Raw genomic sequence first — 18,717 nt, 5'->3', positions numbered from 1 at the left:
ACTCTTAGCTGGACTAAGAGGCTGCTGCTAGCAGCACCTCTCTGTTATCCTTCTTAAAATTCCAAGTGTCAACTTTCTCTGCGACTTTCAGCTTAATACCCTGTCTCTGCCACAGAGAATGTAGAGAAATCAAATTTAACTCGTACTTAATAACTATTCCCAGATCAATAAAACATTACTATATTTAGTCTTTTATCTCATTCTCTTTGTCCAATCTTATCTCTCCAGGTCCTTTTAAAAAACGAATCAAGAAAGAAATGGCTGTTTTATTTAAAGGAATCATACAACAGTATCTGTTTATATAATAAATCTTGCATTGGGGGAAAAACCATATGCATAAATATACTCTGACAAAATTCCACTTGTATGAGAGAATTGGTCATTTCACCCTTAACTTATATACCATCATCGTCCTCTAACAAAATATCATAGGATGGTGACAGTTGTGAGTCAGAGAAGGTGGTGTGGCTCTGTGGAGAGGACACGGCCTGTATCTCAGGGGCAGAGCTCAGGCGCAGGCTGTCCCCTCCACTCTGGCTCTCTTTACTCAGCTGTAAAGTTTCATGAGCTTATGATATCCACAACACTATAACTAAGTTCAAGTCAAAGTAAAATCAGAAGAAAAATAATATAACTGTATAGCCAAGTACTATTTTTAATTAGCCATAAAGTTTGAAGGTGAGGAAAAACCAATCCAATCCCACCCTTAGGAGTATAATCTGGGTGGAGAGATGTTAAATGGGCCATTTTACCATTTTCTGGTAAGGTACTGTAGTTGCTTTCCTGGTATATTAAAGAATAATTCAGAATATCTAACATATGCCATTGTTATTTGCAATAGAGAATATTTAGGACATTAAAACAATCAGAAAGTTTCTATTAAAAGTTTATTTTTCTATTAAAATTTCTATTAAAAGTTTGATTTTAAAAGTTCTGCTGTGTGAATTATAAGTTATTACCACCTCTTTAGTGGAAAAAAAAGATTGGAGGGATAAAAAGCAGCTTAAGTTCTGCTTCTAACCAAATGGAGTTAGAGAAACCAGATTTCCCTTTCCCTTCATAGTCAAGATAAAAATTAACCAATACAAAGAGACTCAGAAATGGCAGAGATAATGGAACCTGAAGACAAAGTTGTTAATATACCTGTTATAAACATGTTTGGATGTTCCAGAAGGTGGAAGAAAATATTACGATGAAGAGAGAAACAGAAGACAGAAAAAAAGACCCAAACGGAACTTTTAGAGAAGAAAAAATAACAGTATCTAAAATGAAAAATATACTTGCTTGGATTAATAGCAGATTAGACACTGCAAAAGAAAAGATTAATATTAGTAAACATAGTAATCGAAATTACCCGAAACAGAAAAGGAAAAAACCCTGAAAATAAACTGAACATGGCATCAGTGGCTTGTGGGACAATATTAAGCATCTAACATAAATATAACTGTAGTCCCAGAATGAGAGCAGAGGAAGACAAAAAAAAAAAAATATTTGAAGAAATAACAGCTGAAGAATTTCTCAATTTAATACAAATTATATGCCCACAGATCTGGAAAACTCAACCAATCCTAACCTGAATAAACATAAAGAAAATTATAACAAGGTACACTGTAATCAACTTGCCGAAAAGCAATAAAAAAAAATAAAAGCAGTCATAAAACAAAACATGACATATGTTCAAAAGACCAATAAACAGCACCAGACTTACCATTAGAAGCTACCCAAGATAGAAGACAACGAAGATATCACTGAAGTACTAAAAGAATATTCGATCAATCTAGAATATTTTATCCAGATAAGTACCTTTCTAAATTGAAGGCAAAATAAAAGCATAGAGAATTCATCGCTAGAAGATCTCTACTATGAGACACGTCAAAGGAAATTTTTTAGGCAGAAGGCAAATGATACCAGATAGAAATCTGGATCTATACAAAGAAACAGAGAACACAGACATAATAACACAATATATGGTATGGTCTTGAATGTCTATCCCTCTGAAATTCATTTGTTGAACTCCTAACCCTCAAGATGATGGTTTTAGATTAGACTCTGCCCTTTGAATGTGGAGGTGGATTGGTGCTCTTATATAAGAGACACCAGAGAGACCTCCTCCCTTCCGATATTATGAGGTTACAGCAAAGTGAAGCTCTCACCAGACGCCTAATCTGTCCGTACCTTAATCTTGGATTTCCCAGCCTCCAGACTATGAGCAATACATTTTTGCTTTTTATAAACTACTCAGTTTCTGGTAATTGTTAGAACAGCTTTAATAAACTAAGACAATATATTGTGAGATTTGTGGCATGCATATAAGTAAAATGCAAGGTAACAACAGCAAAAAGTTGAGAGGGCAAAATTAAAGTACACTGTTGTAAAAGTTTTTGCATTATACAGGAAGTGGTATATTACTATTGAAGACAACTTGTGAAAATTTAAAGCTATATAGGGTAAAGCCTACAGCAACCACAAGAAAAATGAAGCACAGATATAGCTAACTAGGCAATAGTGGAAATAAAATGGTATTATAAAAAAAAAAAAAACCCTCAATCCAAAAGAAGTCATAAAGAGAGGAAAAAAGGAACAAAAAACAGATGAGTCAAATTGGGGGAGAAACAACAAGATAGGAAATGTAAACTTAACCATACTAATAATTACATTAAATGAAAATGGTTTACACATCTCGATTAAGACAGATATTGTCAGACCGAAGTATATGCTAGCTATAAGAAACATACTCTAAATATAAAGACACAAATAGGTTAAAAGTAAAAGAATGGAGAATGTGATGCCTGAATCTGTGGCAGACATCTTGGTATCACGAGGGAGCCGGCTCGCAACCACTCCGATGATGGCAGGGTGGGAAGGAGGACTGTGAGGCCTTGATGGCATCTTTGACCAATAACTGATAAACCAACCTTGGGATCACCCCACCCACAGACTTATGTCTTGACTTCAGTGGTGAAGTTAATGAGTGAAAAGATTCTGAATCTTGAAAAATCACATTAAGAGAACATTTCTAAGGCCCAAAAAAAAAAAAAAATGGCATAGATGATAGAAGCTTTGTTCATCCCTCTTGCAACCACATTGAAGTTGTGACAGAAACACGGAGCAAACAGCAAGCAGAGTCGCCTGGGATCTAGATGAACAGAGCACTACAACTAGAGAGAGAAATAATTAATTACCCTGAAACAGTAGAAGGTAGGATGGGGTGAAGACGCAGGGCTGTCTGGTCTCGAGCAACTGAGTGGGACAGAGGCTGTGGCAGCGGCAGCTGCAGACGCCTCTTAAAGGGGCCAAGTCGCCAGTGGATTTTTCACAGTAACGGACATGCTCGCTTTGAGCACCAATGCTCGGTCTGCTGCTCAGGAGGCACCAAGAACCTACAAGGGGACGCTGAGTTGTCCGAGTGAGGGCCGAAGGCGAGGCTCTCTCCCGGGCAGAAGTCCTGGCGGTATCCATTATCCCTCTGTTGAGCCCTCCTCCACTCCCAGTGCATGGACACAGCGCCACCATAGTAGAGACGTCGTCAAACTGGATAACAGAGGTCGCTCTGCCCACAGGATTTCCTGAAACTCCACCTCTTCCAACTTGCAGCCCCGCCTAAGCCATATCCAGGTGTGTCCTCGGTAAGTCAGGTGTTCCTTACTGAGCAGCGCCAAGATTCACACTAGAGGCAGCTGGCCTCGATTTCTGGCATGGTTTCTTGAGGCAACTATAAGCAAAATATCTGTGGATTGCTTGCTGAATTTTAACAGGTAGCCCCGGAGGGGAACAGGCTGGGGCTAAACTTGGCCTGCAGCTGAACCCCTCTCAGGACTGTGCCACTGGACAGCTACTAAACAAAGCCACACTAGTAAGACCAGGATACTTAAGAGCTTTGCTTAGTACATAGAAACAGACACAGAAAGGCAGCCAAAATGGAAAGACAAAGAAGCAGCAACTATATGATATGAGAGAACAGAACAGAAGTCCAGGAATAATGGAGTCAAGCAATCTCACAGATGCAGAGTTCAAAACATTGGTTATAAAGATGCTCAATGAACTTTTGGGAAGTGTAGATGAATTCAGTGAGAACTTGAACAAAGAGATACAAAACATAAAAATGGAAATAGAAATAAAAAAGGAATGAAGAACACATTATCTGAGATGAAGAGAGTACATCAGATGGAATAAACAGAGTGGATAAAGAAGAGGATTGAAGCATAGATATAGAGGATGGGGAAGCCAAGGACACTCAATCAGAGCAGCAAGAAAAAAGAAGCCAAGACTATAATAATAATTTAAGGAGCCTATGGGACACTATTAAAGGTAAAAATATCTGTGTCATAGAGGTACCTGAAGGAAAACAAGATGTTGAAGAGCTATTTGAAGAAATAGTGATGGAAAACTTCCCTAATCTGGTGAAAGAAATAGACATATAACCCCAGGAAGCTCAGAGAGTCCCAAGAAAGAGGAACCCAAACAGGCCCACACCAAGACACATCACAATTAAAATGCCAACAGTTAAATATATAGAGAGAATCTTAAAAGCAGCAAGAGAAAATCGGTTAGCTACCTACAAGGGAGCACCCATAAGACTGGCAGCTGATTTCTCAAAAGAAACTATGCAGGACAGAAGGAAGAGCTTGGCACAAAATATTCGACATGATAGAAACCCAGGATCTACAACCAAGAATACTTTATCCAGCAAAGCTATCATTTAGAGTCAAAGGACAGGTAAAGAGCTTCCCAGACAAAAATAAGCTAAAGGAATTTATCATCACCAAGCCAGTATTACAGGAAATGTTGGAAGGACTTCTTTAAGAAGAAAAAACATGCATGGAAAACACGAATAAAGACTGGTAATAACTACATTCCTATCAACAAGTACCTCAAATGGAAAAGAATTAAGTGCTCCAGCCAAAAGATAGAGTGGCTGAATGGATAAGAAAACAAGACCCCTACATATGCTGCCTACGAGAGGCTCACTTCATATTAAAAGACACACACAGACTAAAAGGAAGGGTATGGCAAGAGATATTGCCTTCATGGACCTAGAGGGTACTGCGCTGAATGAAATGGGTGGGATAGAGATAAGACAAATATCACATGATTTCATGTACATGTGGACTCTAAAGAACAACAACAACAAAAGCAGAAATAAACTCATAGATACAGAGAATATTTTGAGGGCTACTAGATGGGAGGGGGTTTGAGTAGGATGGTGAAAAAGTTGAAGGGATTAAGAGATACAAACGGATAGTTGCAGAATAGACATGGAGATGTAGAATGCAGCATGAGGAAGACGGTTCATGATGTTGTACTGAATATGTGAGGGGGAAGACGGTACCAGATTGAGTGGGGTGATCGCTTTGCAGGTTATGTGGATCTCTGATCACTATTCTGTACAACTGAAACTGCTATATTATTGTATGCCAACTATAATTGAAAAAAAACTCACTGAACTGCATAATATAAATAAAAGCAACTAACTGTCTATTATATTTCAACAAAGCCAGGAGGAAAAAAAGAATAGAAAAAGCCATATTTTGAAGACTTTAATCAAAAGAAATCTAGAGTGGCTACATTTGTATCAAAATAGAGTTCAAAACAAGTAACATTACCAGAAATAAAGAGACATTTCATAATGCGAAACAGTCAATTCTTCAAGAAGACATAACAGTACTGAGTGTATCTAAATCTAATATCTGAGTTTCAAGATACATGAAACAAAAGAAATGATAGAAGTGATAGGAGAAATATTATAGTTGGAGAGTTCAATATTCTTCTTTCAGTAGTTGACAGAACAGGTAGGCAGAAATCAATAAGGATACAGAAGACTGAACACAATCAACCAACCTGACCTAATTGACATTTATAAAACACTCTACTACATAGCAGCAGAATATTCCTTCTTTTCAGGTACATATAAAACATTCATCCCAACAGACCATATTCTAGACTATAAATCAAGCCTCCATACATTTAAGTGGACTTAAATTATACAGGATATGTTCTCTGATCACAGCAGAAATTAAACTAAGTATCAATAATAAAAAGATTACCTGGAAGATCCTAAATACTTGGAAAATAACACAAACACACTTCTAAATAACCAATGGGTCAAAAAAGAAACCACAAGGTAAACAGGAAAATATTTTGAACTGAATGCAAATGAAAACATAGTATCTTGAAACTTGCAGTATAGGGCTAAACAAATAAAACGAAAAAGGATTCAATAATAAATTTACCTTACAGCATATTTTAGCTGAATGGTAGTTGTTATTATTATGTTAAACAGCTTAATTCACTGATATTTATTGATACTCTCCTTAAAAGCAAAGAACTCTGCTGGCTGCTATTGGGGATATCTAGAAAGAAAACACATCATCCCTTAACCTGGCAGATAAAATTAAGGCCTTTACCTGAACTCCCCAGCCAGGCTAGAGGAGACAGGAGTGCCACATAAGAAAAGGCACGTGATCCCTCCAGGACAGGAGCCGGCGAGGCTGTGTGAAAGTTGAAGCGTGTGTCTTGGGCCCAGAAACATGATATAGGGCTCTAGGTGGAGGTCCAGCGTGACAAAAGACAAAGTAGAAACTACCAAAAAGGCAGGCGGCAGGCTCAGTGAACAGGTAACTCAACTTCACCGCAACACAGGTGTTGCAGACATCACGTGAGAAAGGGAGCCTGGGACTTGACTGTGAGAGCCTGGATTGACCCGCAGACTAGACCTGGAGCCAGAACCCGGGTCCTGGGTCTACTACTGATAAACAATGTGACCATGGTCCAATTTCTCCACTTCTCTGAGACCCACTTTCTTCCTCTGTGAAGTGTGCTAAGAGCACCCGTCAGAGTTGCTGTGGGAGCAGCTGCACCATACATTCGGTGAAACACTATGTTAGCATAAGGCAGAGGGAAGTTGCTGAAGGCTTCGGTGAGCTGGTGACCCTGAGACTGGAAAAAGATGAATGACAACCTACTGATGTGAATGCTGGACGAGAAGTGAACAAATGTGGAAATAAGGCGACTGCAGCAGCACAGGCCAGGAGTAACAGGGCCTTAACCAGCAAGAAGCACCGAGAGAGGCAACCAAAGGAGCCTGACCAAGGGTGGGATGCAAAGCCGGGAGGAGTAAAACGGAACCTGAGTCTAAGGTGCCCGCACGCGGGAAAATGTGACCCCAAACAGGGAAGTTAGAAAATAAGTCCTACGTTTCTAGGTATAATGCTTCTAAACAAACTTTGACTCATACAATAAGAAACAGCTGACTTTGAGAGGAAAAAAATCCTCATGTAATAAAATATTTAATCCTAGAAAATATGCATCTATTCTAAAATCATCTGGCAAATCGCTTCTATATATAATTACACAAATGCCATTTAGTAAAATGCTATATCTGAATTTTACCATACAATTTCTAACATCTATAAATTTTCATGCATGTTGTCATTTTATTTGAAGGTTGCAATAGTGCAAAAATTCACAAATAAGGACACCACAGAAAACTACTAATGTGTTATTATAGAGGACACCACAGAAAACCACTAATGTATTATTACAGAATTCACTACTAAATAAACCTTTGGTGCTGAACTACAAGAGCCAAAGCAGGTAAAATATGAAAAAACTCAGTATGGTGGTAGGAAAATCAAGCTTTTCATCACCGAGTTCTCCGCTTTAATAAAGAATTTATTTAAAAAATGCAATTGGTCAAGAAAGCCTAGTCACCTGAACCCAGCGAACATACAAACGTAACAGAAAACACCATTTTCGAAGAAAGGATAATTGTCTGTGGGTTGTGTGTGAATGAATACGATGCCAGCCGGTGACTCCGAATTCACCACCTGTGGTGACTGGGATGAAAAATAAAACTATTTCACTCCACTAGAACTACTGTCACATAACTTGGACCTGGCTCACTATGTAACAAAGATGATCCCCTTTCCAAATGATTAGAAATTACATTAGAATAATGTTCATTGAAATTAGGGTAGGTTTGAAATTCAAATGATTTCCACATATAATATAGCACCCAAATTGAAAACAGATGAGATCTGATCAGGTTATTCTAGTAAACCCAATGGATGAGGGTTTGTTGTTCCATGAGAAGAAGTTTTTCCAAAATTATCCAAGTGATATTTAGAAGTGTCTATTATATGCCCATTTATTAATTACTTCCAAATAAGAGCTACTAAAGGTGTACCACTTCAGCTTTTTGCTTAACATACTACATTTCTAGAACCAGAGTTAGTTTAGAAAGTGTATATGTAGAAATGAATTCTACATTTCTACAATCAGAGTTAGTTTAGAAAGTGTATATGTAGAAACGAATTCTAACTACCATCCTGGGAGTAACTTATTCAACTTCTTTGCTGTAGTAGGTAAAAACAAACCTCGAAAGGCAAAAAAAGAAAAAAGAAAAAAAAAAAGGCAGGGGGTGGGAGGGTGGGGAGGGAAACATCTGGATAGGCTCCAGAGAACTCACCCGTGCAAAGTCAAATGCATATCTGTAAATAAGTTTAAAGTTTGTAGAATCATTTAATAATGATCTTAAGTAATCCAAAGTATTTCTGAGTTTTTCTGTTGTATCACATCTAGAAAACAGAATAAAGGCAAATTATAACCTGATCTTTTTTCTTAATTGGGGCAGTAATATAAAACACAATATCAAAAGACAAAATAAAAACCATGGTGTTGGAGCACGTCCATAATGACCTACCTAATTTTTCCTATACTTTTTACTTTTAAAAATTTCAAATGTACAGAAAAGTCCAAAGAATAATAAATAAGCACCCATATACCCATCCCGTCGGTTCACAATGAATGTTGCCACACTTGTGCTCTCTCCTCTCACACACGCACTCTTTTCTGTACCATTTGAAAGCTGCCAGTGTAATGACACTTCGCTCCTAAACACCTGATACCATCATCACTCAATATTCTATCAGTGTCAACTTTCTTAACTAATATACAACCTACATTACCAATTTCCCAATTGTTTCTCCAATTTTCTTCATAGCTGTTCCTTTTTTTCTTTCCAATCCAGGATTCAATCAAGGCTCATACATTACTTTTAGTTGTCATTATCTCCTTAGTCTCTGGAAGGGTGTCCCACCTTTTTTGTCTTTCTTGACAATGTCATTTTAGAAGAGGCCAGGCTAGTTGTTTTGTAGAACCTCAACACTTATGATAAGAACACTACACATGATTTCCTCGGTGCACCCCGTGAGGAGGCTCATAGCATCAGTATGCCCCTAACTGGTGATACTGAATTGGTTCCTTTGGTTAAGGTACTGTCCCACCAGATTCCCCATTTAAAGGTGTTTTTCCTCCTCTGAAATAGCATATAACCTGTGAGATGATATCTTTTTTTTTTTTTTTTAAGGGTTAGGGTTAGGTTTAGGATTAGGGTAAGGGTTCAGGTTCAGGTTAGAGTTGTGAGATGATATCTTGAGACTCTAAATCCTGTTCCTCGACCTTTCACCAGTGGTTTTAGCATCCATTTGTGATAGCTGCCTGAATTGATTTTATATTTGAAGATGCAAAATGGTGACTTTTCTAACTCCATCACGCTTTTACACTTACTGGCTGAAAATCTTCTATAAAGAAGCATTCTATTCACCACTTTACTTCTTATTTTCTGGATGTAAGGATTTTTGTTTTTTATTGTTATAATCTGTTGCTGTCGTTATTCTTTCTGATATACAAACTGTCCTCATTTGGGTAGTTTGTATATCAGCCACCCCTTCGAGCTGGCTCTAGTGTCCTTCTGACACATCCCCATCAGTCTTTTAGGACGTCCTCACTTTCTGGCACAAGGCATTCCAGCTCACCTTGTACTTTCCCTACTCTAGACTTGAAATCAGCTATTCTTCTAGGGAGCCCTGGTGATAACGACCTATTTTTACAAATAAGCGACACATTGTGGGTTTTTTTTTTTCCTAAGGAAGCAGACTAATTGGTTATTTTTACAAACTAATTTTTTTTGTAGAATCTAGCCCTTAAAAATGAGAACCAAGAGTCACCATTTTCACCAGCAATGTTAAAGCTTTTCAGTGTTGGATATATTTCCTTGTGTTTCTCTGTAGAGTTTTTACCTACTACCGAGTATAGATAATACACATTATAAGTATTATCAGTGTAAATATTGTAAATACTTTATAAACTAAAATATGGTTCATAGTAGAGAGCATTGATCTATTTTTAACAATAAATCTGTGAAAGCTAACTACAAAAAAGTCCCCAATCCACTGAGATAAAATACCTAACAGCCAAAATTTAGAGTAAATGTTTCATTTCTGTGAATCTACAATTTAGAATGCCCTTTATTTCTTCTTGATCTTTGAAAACTAAAAGATTAAAATCAGACTATTTTACAAGTCTCATTAGACTATTAAAGAAGGCTTCTTTGAGGGACTAACATGTAAACTGAGAGCTGAAAGCAAAGCAGAAACTAGATGTTTTTGGAGGGGAGGCTTTCCAAACAAAAGGAACAGCAAAGGCTTCCTGGTGGAAGAGAGCAGGGCAAGTCCGAAGACTAAAAGAAAAACACTGACTAGACTGCCTAGAGGAGGAGGGTAAGTGGTAAAAACTAAAGTTGAAAGGGAGGTGGGATCAGACCATAGAGAGTTTCTGTGGTCCACAGTGTCTTATTTTTTTTTTTTTACTGAATCCTAGAACCAATAGAAGCCACTTCCTACTACGGGAGAGACCGCGATCAGGCTAGCACCTTAAAAAGCTCATTTTGAATCTCTGTGGAAAAGGATTTAGGAAGGGAAAAAAGAGACACTGATAGCCTCGTTAGAGATCTAGTGCCAGAACCCGACTGAGGGGCAATGCAGAGTATAAAAGGGTACACAAGAAGCAGTAAGCGGCACGCTAGGAGGCAGGAGAGGGAGCATGGTTTACTTTGCATTCAGCACTCTTCTGTATCATTTGACTTATTACTATGTATATAAACAATAATATTTTATGAATAATAATATGGGGGAGGGTCAAAGAGGAGAGAATGCTAACATCAAAACATAAGGTAGAGGTCCCTGTTCTTCACTGAAAAGGAAGGCTAAGGCCCAAAAACACAGGATACTGGCCAAATTTTGGCTAGTTTAGTTTAGCCCTGCCCAATGAGAGAAGCAGAGCAGCTGTTTGTTTCAATGGATTCAAGGGCACGAACCACTCATTTAGGTAACTGCTACATGCTAAAAGGAAATAACATAGCTGGAAGTCTTTTCGAGCTGCAAGGCAAAATGTCGAGTTCTGCAGCATGTCTGGGAGCGAGTCCAGCCACCTTGGCAAAGGGCGTTTGAAAGACGCTCAGAGATCTCATGTGGAGTATAAAGCACGAAATGCCCAAAGTAAAATTTTCACTTCATGTATCTATTAAGTATAGTTGCATGGGTTAGAGATGATACTGTCAATAAAGAATTCAATCTGCTCTAAAAGAGGCTTTGTCCCGCAGAGCCTCCAAACTAACCCCCACTAGGGAGAAGCCATTGAGCCATGCTGTGTGGACCACAGGTTGCCATCTAGTGGCCACTCAGTAAGATCATCTGCAGAGGTGACTCAGTTCTACAAAGGGCCTAGAAACAGGCTTAGGAAGTTTAAGCAACCAGCCTGAGATTTTTCAGAAAGAAGCCATATTTTCAATCCGTTTTGCCCTGCTTTTCTTTGTACCATGTATAAGAAAACTCACTGAAATTGTAGTGTTAACAGTGCCACACTGCTATGGAGCATCATCTGCCTAAACAAAAATGGACACATATCATGGAATCAGTTCTTATTTGCGTTTTGCTGTCACGAAACCCATTCGGAAGCAACAGAAATCAAGACAATAATCCTCAAAGGTTATAAAATCAAAGGTAGTTCTTCCCCCTTACCCAGAAAAGGCTTTCGCCCCTTCACCTTAGGCAGACTAAAGGTATTTTCCCAGCCCATCGTCAGTTCTATGCAAAATTAGCTACAACTCTAACATATTTTACTATTTTATTTAACTTAAACATCCCTATAAAGCTTAATTCATCAGAAGTAACCTTAAAACCACATGTTGAAACAGGCAATAAATAAAACAAGAGCTGTGCCTTCTCTGACTGAGAATGACCTAGAGAGCTTGGGGACAGCCATTACCTACCAGCTACTGTCAGTTCTTCAGACGTTCTCACAAAACTGGGCTCTGGAGAGACCACGCCTGCAACTCCTCTAGACAGGGTAAGACTGATTTCTGAGTGCCCAAATGTACACCACATTTTATCACTTCGCCTTCCTGGTTTTAGAAATGCTACCACAGACACTCAGGAAGTGGTCAAACTGATTCAAAACTCTGGTTTCAAAACCAGTGGGCTTCCTATTTCTAGCACACTCTCACTCTATAGTAACAATTTTAAAAAACCTAGCATTTTAACCCAATCTACTAGTATATATAAATACGGGTTTTGTTATATACACTTTAAATCCAGTTTGAGTCCAAAACAGTTCAGTAGACAGGTTTAATGAAACCAAAAAGGAGCAAAAAATAAAAAGAATCCAAAATAGAAGACAAAACAGATCATTCAAAAAGGGACTACTTTCTATCTTTAGCATATAAATGATGGGCCTGAGTTTTCTTATTTACTGGGTGCACATACGTTACCAATAACAGTACTTACTTAGTTAATACAAGTAGCATAAAGAGAAGTGATCCTATTATTTCCGGATCTTTTGCCTGCATTGCTTCCAAGCCCTGGCCCTGAATGGACTTTGTCTCATTCATGGGTTTTGTTTCCCCAGGACCTAGAACACCGTGCTTGGCACATCACTGCCATTCAAATATTTGCTAAACAAATGACAAATCTAGGGGGACTGGGGGCGGGGGAGGGGGGTGGAGGTGCTTAAACCATGAAATTGGTCGATTTTTGAATTACAAAGAACCTTACAGATATTCTGAGTAATTATCTCTACCTCACTGATGACAAAACCAGTCTCAGAGATTCTCAAAAGAAAGAAGATTCCTCAATGACTTTACAGTAGATCAGGCTTGTTATTGCACCCTAAATTGCAAGGACCAAGTGCCAGCATTCTATAGGAAACTACCTGCCACCTGTGTCACATAAACTGGCAAGCAGAGTTCCCAACGATGAGCCTGCGGTGTGTCCCCCACACCCCAAATCCAAACATACATGCAGATTTCATCTAGGAAACTGCTTATTTCGCTTCCCAGGTGGCGAGGCCCTCAAATCACGCAGGCAAGGCCTGGCATCGTGTAACATTCTTTCGTAACGACAAATGTAAAAAAACAATCTAGAACTATACAAAAATGAATATTATACTATCTTAAGGCAATTGAAAATATGCCTGAAAAAATGTTGATGGTGCCTCCTCTGAGGCCTTGAATAAAATCTTGATAGGGCCATGCAGTCATCATTACAAGGACACTTAAAAAAAAGAGTAGCTACCGTGTACTCTATTCAGAATAAAGGCAGTGAGGAAAAAATGAAAGAGTTAAATGGCTTAAAGTCATGCGATGTTTACCAACACAACACAATTTAAAGAGATTTCAGAGACTTAACCCTAAATTCCAAAGCATACTAACGGAAAAGTTTATTTTGTAAAAGGGTGATTTGGCTTTTACCTAAAACTCATTTGCCATCAGACAATAGTTGTACAGGAAGAATCAGAAGTCTTGGGTTTTCTTCTCATCTCTTTCACTTACTTTCACAAATCATGTATCCTCTCTGAGCCTCAGTTCCCTCATTTGTAAAATACACAAGGATCAAGCCCGATCTGTCTAGATAGCCATGAGGCTCAAACGGGAAAATACTAAGAAGGCTTCATAAACTACTAAGGCCCGAAGCAAATAGAGCATTATCATCAATAACAAATGGACAATGATACTTAAAGTTGATAAATTCCAAAATTATTAAAATAAAACCATAAAACCATTTCAACTCTGATTTTAAACTAATAAAAATCGAAGTCTATTATTCCTAGTAAAAGTGAAAAGAAAAGGAGAAGTCATTCCAAGTACTATAGATCAAAGTTACTATGTTGAGAATTAGCACATGTTCTAGTACTATCTGAAATGTTTAGTCATCTATCTCAACCATATCCTTCAACATACAATGTAGAATAACAATTTGTTTTCTTGAATGAAACTCTTAGCAAACACACATACACACAAGCACAAAGTAAACACATAAAACCACTGTTTTTTTTTCTTATTCTGTGCCAGGTAACACCAACAGAATCTTTATTATTACTATCTTTTAATCACTAGAGTAATAAAGTTCCGATTTTGCCTCAAACTAAAATAATATATAAAATAGAAGATATCATCATTTGCACTTATAAGTTATACTTTACTCAATTTTTTCCCACTAATTGTAAACCAGATACTTATAAGCCTTTGCTTTTTGAGCTCTAAGCCCAGGAGGATACTACCCTAGGATACTAGACACAGGTGGCTACTGAGTAGTTGAAATGCAGCTAATACAAATTGATATGTACCGTAAATGTAAAATATGCATCAGATTTTGAGGACTTAATATGAAAAAGGAGTGTAAAATAGTTCACTGATTTTATTAACTATTGATTATATGCTGGAATAATAGTATTTTGAGTTAAATAAAATATATTAAAATTAATTTTACCTGCTTCTTTTTTACTTTTTTTAATGTGGCTACTAGAAAATTTTAAATTACTTATGTAGCTCACATATGAGAAAAGGCTGGTCTATTTCTATTGGGCAGAGCTGCTCGAGAAGAATATTAAAATATTATATAAAAATTTTAATTGCTAAAATTCAACCATAATAGTCCTACCCTCCTCATCATATAAAAACGGGCCTTGGTCTTTACACCCACGGCCACAGGCGAAGTCTGCCCAGATCCCTGGCCTTCCTCCAGTTACCCAATCCAGTCTCACTGAGATCTCAGGGAGAAGGCAGCCAGCTCGGGAGAGGGACCCCACCAGAGCAGCCTCTGGACTTACTGTAGAGAAGTCATTCCTTTTAACCATTCCTGCAGAGTAAAATAACCCATATTTTGTGCATCCAATTTCCAAGCTAGGACAAGCATAACTACCTGTTTGAAAAAAAAAAAGAAAGTCTGATCAAATCACAAGGACAAATCTCAGCAATTAAGTACATTAACATCTTGCCAAATACTTCTGTTCATGGTAGTTTAGTCACTGAAATATGAACAAGATAACTTCAAAAATGAATCCTAGTTTGGTGAACATTTAGAAGTTTGATAATTCAGTCTGCTGACAACAGCTTGGAGAAACATGAACTCTCACGATGCAAGATGGTGGAACTATAAAGCATATCAAGTATATTAACCTCTCCAGAGGGTAATTTTGCAGTATCTATCAAAATTAAAACCAGTTCTTGATGTGGCAATACAACCTATGGAAAATTATATCTATATCTTATAGATATACCTGCACATGTACGCAAAGATGTATATTCAACATTTACTTCAGTGCTATTAGTAGCAAAAGACTGAAAGCAAACGCATGTCTATTAGTAAGGGACTAGTTAAATACTTCTTTGCTAAATAGAGTGCATACAGAGGAATACTATGCCACTATTAAGACAAATAAAGTAGAGCTATTGGTACAAATAGGAAACATTCTCCAACAGCTCCTCAAGGAAAAGAGCAAGGTGCAGAACGAAGTGTTAAAAAATAAAAAGGTGAGTGTTGTGGGTCATAGATAGTGGCGCTTTATCATTATTGCATTAATGTTTATAAATTCAACTATACACACGGGGGGAATTTTACTCTAAAGTAGCCCGACACCTCACTTTAGTGTTGTGCCTGGAATGAGCACAGGAGGAGTGGCCCCATCGCTCCCCACTGGGCGCCAAACAAAAAAATCAAAATGGCTGTTCTATGATAGAAGGATTATGTGAACTTCTTCTCTATTTAAAATTTCCTTTCACCAAGTATCAATTAAATCGGTACATATCAATTTTTAAAGTCACCAGGTGTATTAGATTTTAAAAACCTAGATTACTAGGTAGATTACAAGGACTATATTAAACCAATGTTTCTACATATATACATCATCATAAAATATGACTGTGAACTAGGTTAAAAATGGTGACTTAAGAGACCAGTGGGCTACTCAGAAGAATTTCCCAAAAAGAGGTTAAATGTTCTTCAAAATAGTCACACATTACTGGATTTTCTCCTCTTCTCTCAGCTTTTCTTGGAATTCTGACTCCTGTATATTCATTTATCTAGAAGAACTAACTCGCATTTTGTAATTCAAACTTGGTATGTTCTCAAACAATGTCTATACTCAATCCTCTATTAGAAAAATTTAAAATTCCACAAATACTTGTTAAGCTAAAAAAATGGTAAAGGCATAGGAACACAGACACAACTATATATGAACAATGTCTATACTGCCAAAGCAGATATTCACAATGGGTATTTCTTTACACAAAACAGACCTTTTTTATGATAGCTAATAAGGAAGCTAATTACTTAAAAGGATTTTGCCACTACCTCAGTAAATGAAAGTAGGCTTGAATTTTACAAGCCTGCTTAAATTTCATAAGCTATAAATATCAGGCAAGGTAAGAGTTTTAAATACTTTAAAGGTCTTACTTATCAATGAAGACAGGCTTTTAGAAACTATTTTGCCACTTGTTTTTCAAATGTTAACATTTCTGAAATTGGGATGTATCCACAATTAATGGCATATTAGATTTTATTTACAACCTATTTTTCCTTGGTGATGACACAAAATACTACAACTTCCATTAGTGGCATCTTAGAATTGAAGTATAGTGATAAATACTTTAAAATAATATTCTAAATATTTAGTCTTTAAACTGCGTGATTCAACCTTTCAAGACTACTTCTATTTCTACAAAAATGGAGAGCTAAAGGACTCATAACTGCCCCAAAAGGCTTAATAGTAGCAGCTCTCTCCTATTAAGTACTGGTGTTTGGGGATGAGGAACTCTGAAGAGCTGACCCCCTCCTTTTTTTTGGTAGAATCAACATCAGTACTCCCTCCCACCCTAACAGGCCTTTTCACCTCTGAAAGTAAATGCTCAACGAATCCTCCTCATGCCTGACCCTGGCTTCTCCATCTCCTGCTCACCTTTGGCACTGCTTTTGGCCCTACTGCCCACCCCTGGGATCGTCTGTGGATTACTGTTCTCCGGGTGAAATCTCTGGATCCCCTCTTGGGCCCAGTTCACTTATACTGTTCAGAAAACACCGGCTCCCATGGGAACACCTCCTTCTTAAAGTCAGCAAAATGTTTTCTATGTCTACGACTAGGCTGTGGACCAGAACAGGCAAAATACTGCTGATCCAGTTGTCCCCAGACCTTTATACCAAGTTGAATAATTTATCAAGATACCTGAACTAAAGCACATTAAAAGTAAAAATACAGGACAAAAATCCATGAAATAAGTCAAAAGACATTTCAAAGGCTCTTTAGAAAATTTAAAGTGTTACTAAGGGGAAGTGGCAGGAGACAGAGGCATAGAAATGGTAAGCAGAAAAAAAGTTTTAATAAAAAAGTGTGAAGTCTCAATTCCTAGTTTTCCTTAAGAGCATGACATAAGTTCATGAACACTAGATACGTTGCAAACATTCTGAATAAAGGCAATGATCTCTTGAGATCTCTTCTAGATCATAAATCCATTAGGATCCAAGACATATTTGTTAAATTGGAGGCTAATGTAATATTAAACTACACAGTTAATGATCCAAGGTATTTGTATGAGCATAATTTTTCATTTTAGTGTAAAAGAGAAGATGTGAAAACAGGAAAAAATATTCAGCAATAACATGGTGATAAGAATTAGGCAAAAATAATTAACCATATAAAATAACTTCTAATTAAATGTTTTAAGGTAAGTACTTAGGGCCTTTACACTAAAAAGCAATCACTTTTTGAGCTAAATTCAAATGGAAGTGAAAGAACTGTGAAAAATTCTTGATAATTATGACCTATCAAAACCCTTATGAATTATTATTTAAGGTCTGGAATAAATTCTACATTAGGCTAGAACAACTACGGAGTGAGACAAAGGGACACAATGCTGTACTCCAGTTGATCTATCATTGCAGATATACATGCCTACCTCATATTTTAAAAAAATCTAGCTTAATTACATTATTATTGTATCTTTTAGATACAAGAAATTAAAGAAAAAAAATGACGTTATGTCATACCAATTACAAAAAAATTGTTTTGCTTGCAAATCAAATTAGAATTAGAACTTATTTCTTAGATTGCCTCATAAGAACTAACACACCATTACTTCTTTATTGTTGCTTTATTTGTCAAGGGACAAAAAAAAATAATCAACCGATTTCACCCAACTCGTAAGTCAGACTTACATTTTCTGGTTCAACACCAATGTCTTCACAAAATTTCTCCATTCCTTCAGGACCTACAACATCATCAGCACCTGCAATGAAATGCAATCTTACATATATTAAATCTAACCACATACAATATTACTACTGTAGTAGCATTGTCAAAGTATCTATTATTACAGTAAACTAAAATTAAGTAACACTTAAGGGCCATAACTCCTTTCTGAAGAAAATCACCAAGCATAAATTTACAAATATTCTGGAATTTCAGTTACATCTTTAAAGGATTCTGCTCTGCACAAGCATTTAACTCAACTTATCTCTATGTGTGTATGTGTATGTGTATACATATATATTAATTTATGTCTAAAAATAAGGCTACCTGAGTTCAATTCCTGCTCTTTATTAAAGAAGC

At 37.1% G+C, this 18,717-nt stretch overlaps 1 protein-coding gene across 3 annotated transcripts in view; it reads right to left on the bottom strand.

Annotated features, from left to right (window-relative positions):
• DCUN1D4 (defective in cullin neddylation 1 domain containing 4) overlaps positions 1-18,717 on the bottom strand; it is a 66,314-nt gene that overhangs the window by 11,191 nt on the left and 36,406 nt on the right. For all 3 annotated transcript variants that reach the window (XM_039845181.1, XM_039845182.1, XM_039845183.1), the window contains exons 6-8: positions 18,324-18,394; positions 14,944-15,035; positions 8,468-8,576 (exon numbers count right to left, since the gene is read on the bottom strand). In XM_039845181.1, coding sequence (XP_039701115.1) covers positions 8,468-8,576; positions 14,944-15,035; positions 18,324-18,394 — 272 coding nt within the window. The remainder of the gene's footprint in view (positions 1-8,467; positions 8,577-14,943; positions 15,036-18,323; positions 18,395-18,717) is intronic.

The sequence above is a fragment of the Pteropus medius genome, unplaced genomic scaffold (assembly GCF_902729225.1).
Source record: "Pteropus medius unplaced genomic scaffold, Ma_sr-lr_union100, whole genome shotgun sequence".
Taxonomy (NCBI): Eukaryota; Metazoa; Chordata; class Mammalia; order Chiroptera; family Pteropodidae; genus Pteropus; species Pteropus medius.
Note: the sequence above shows the minus strand (reverse complement) of the source record. Positions and strands in the feature narration are given on the sequence as shown.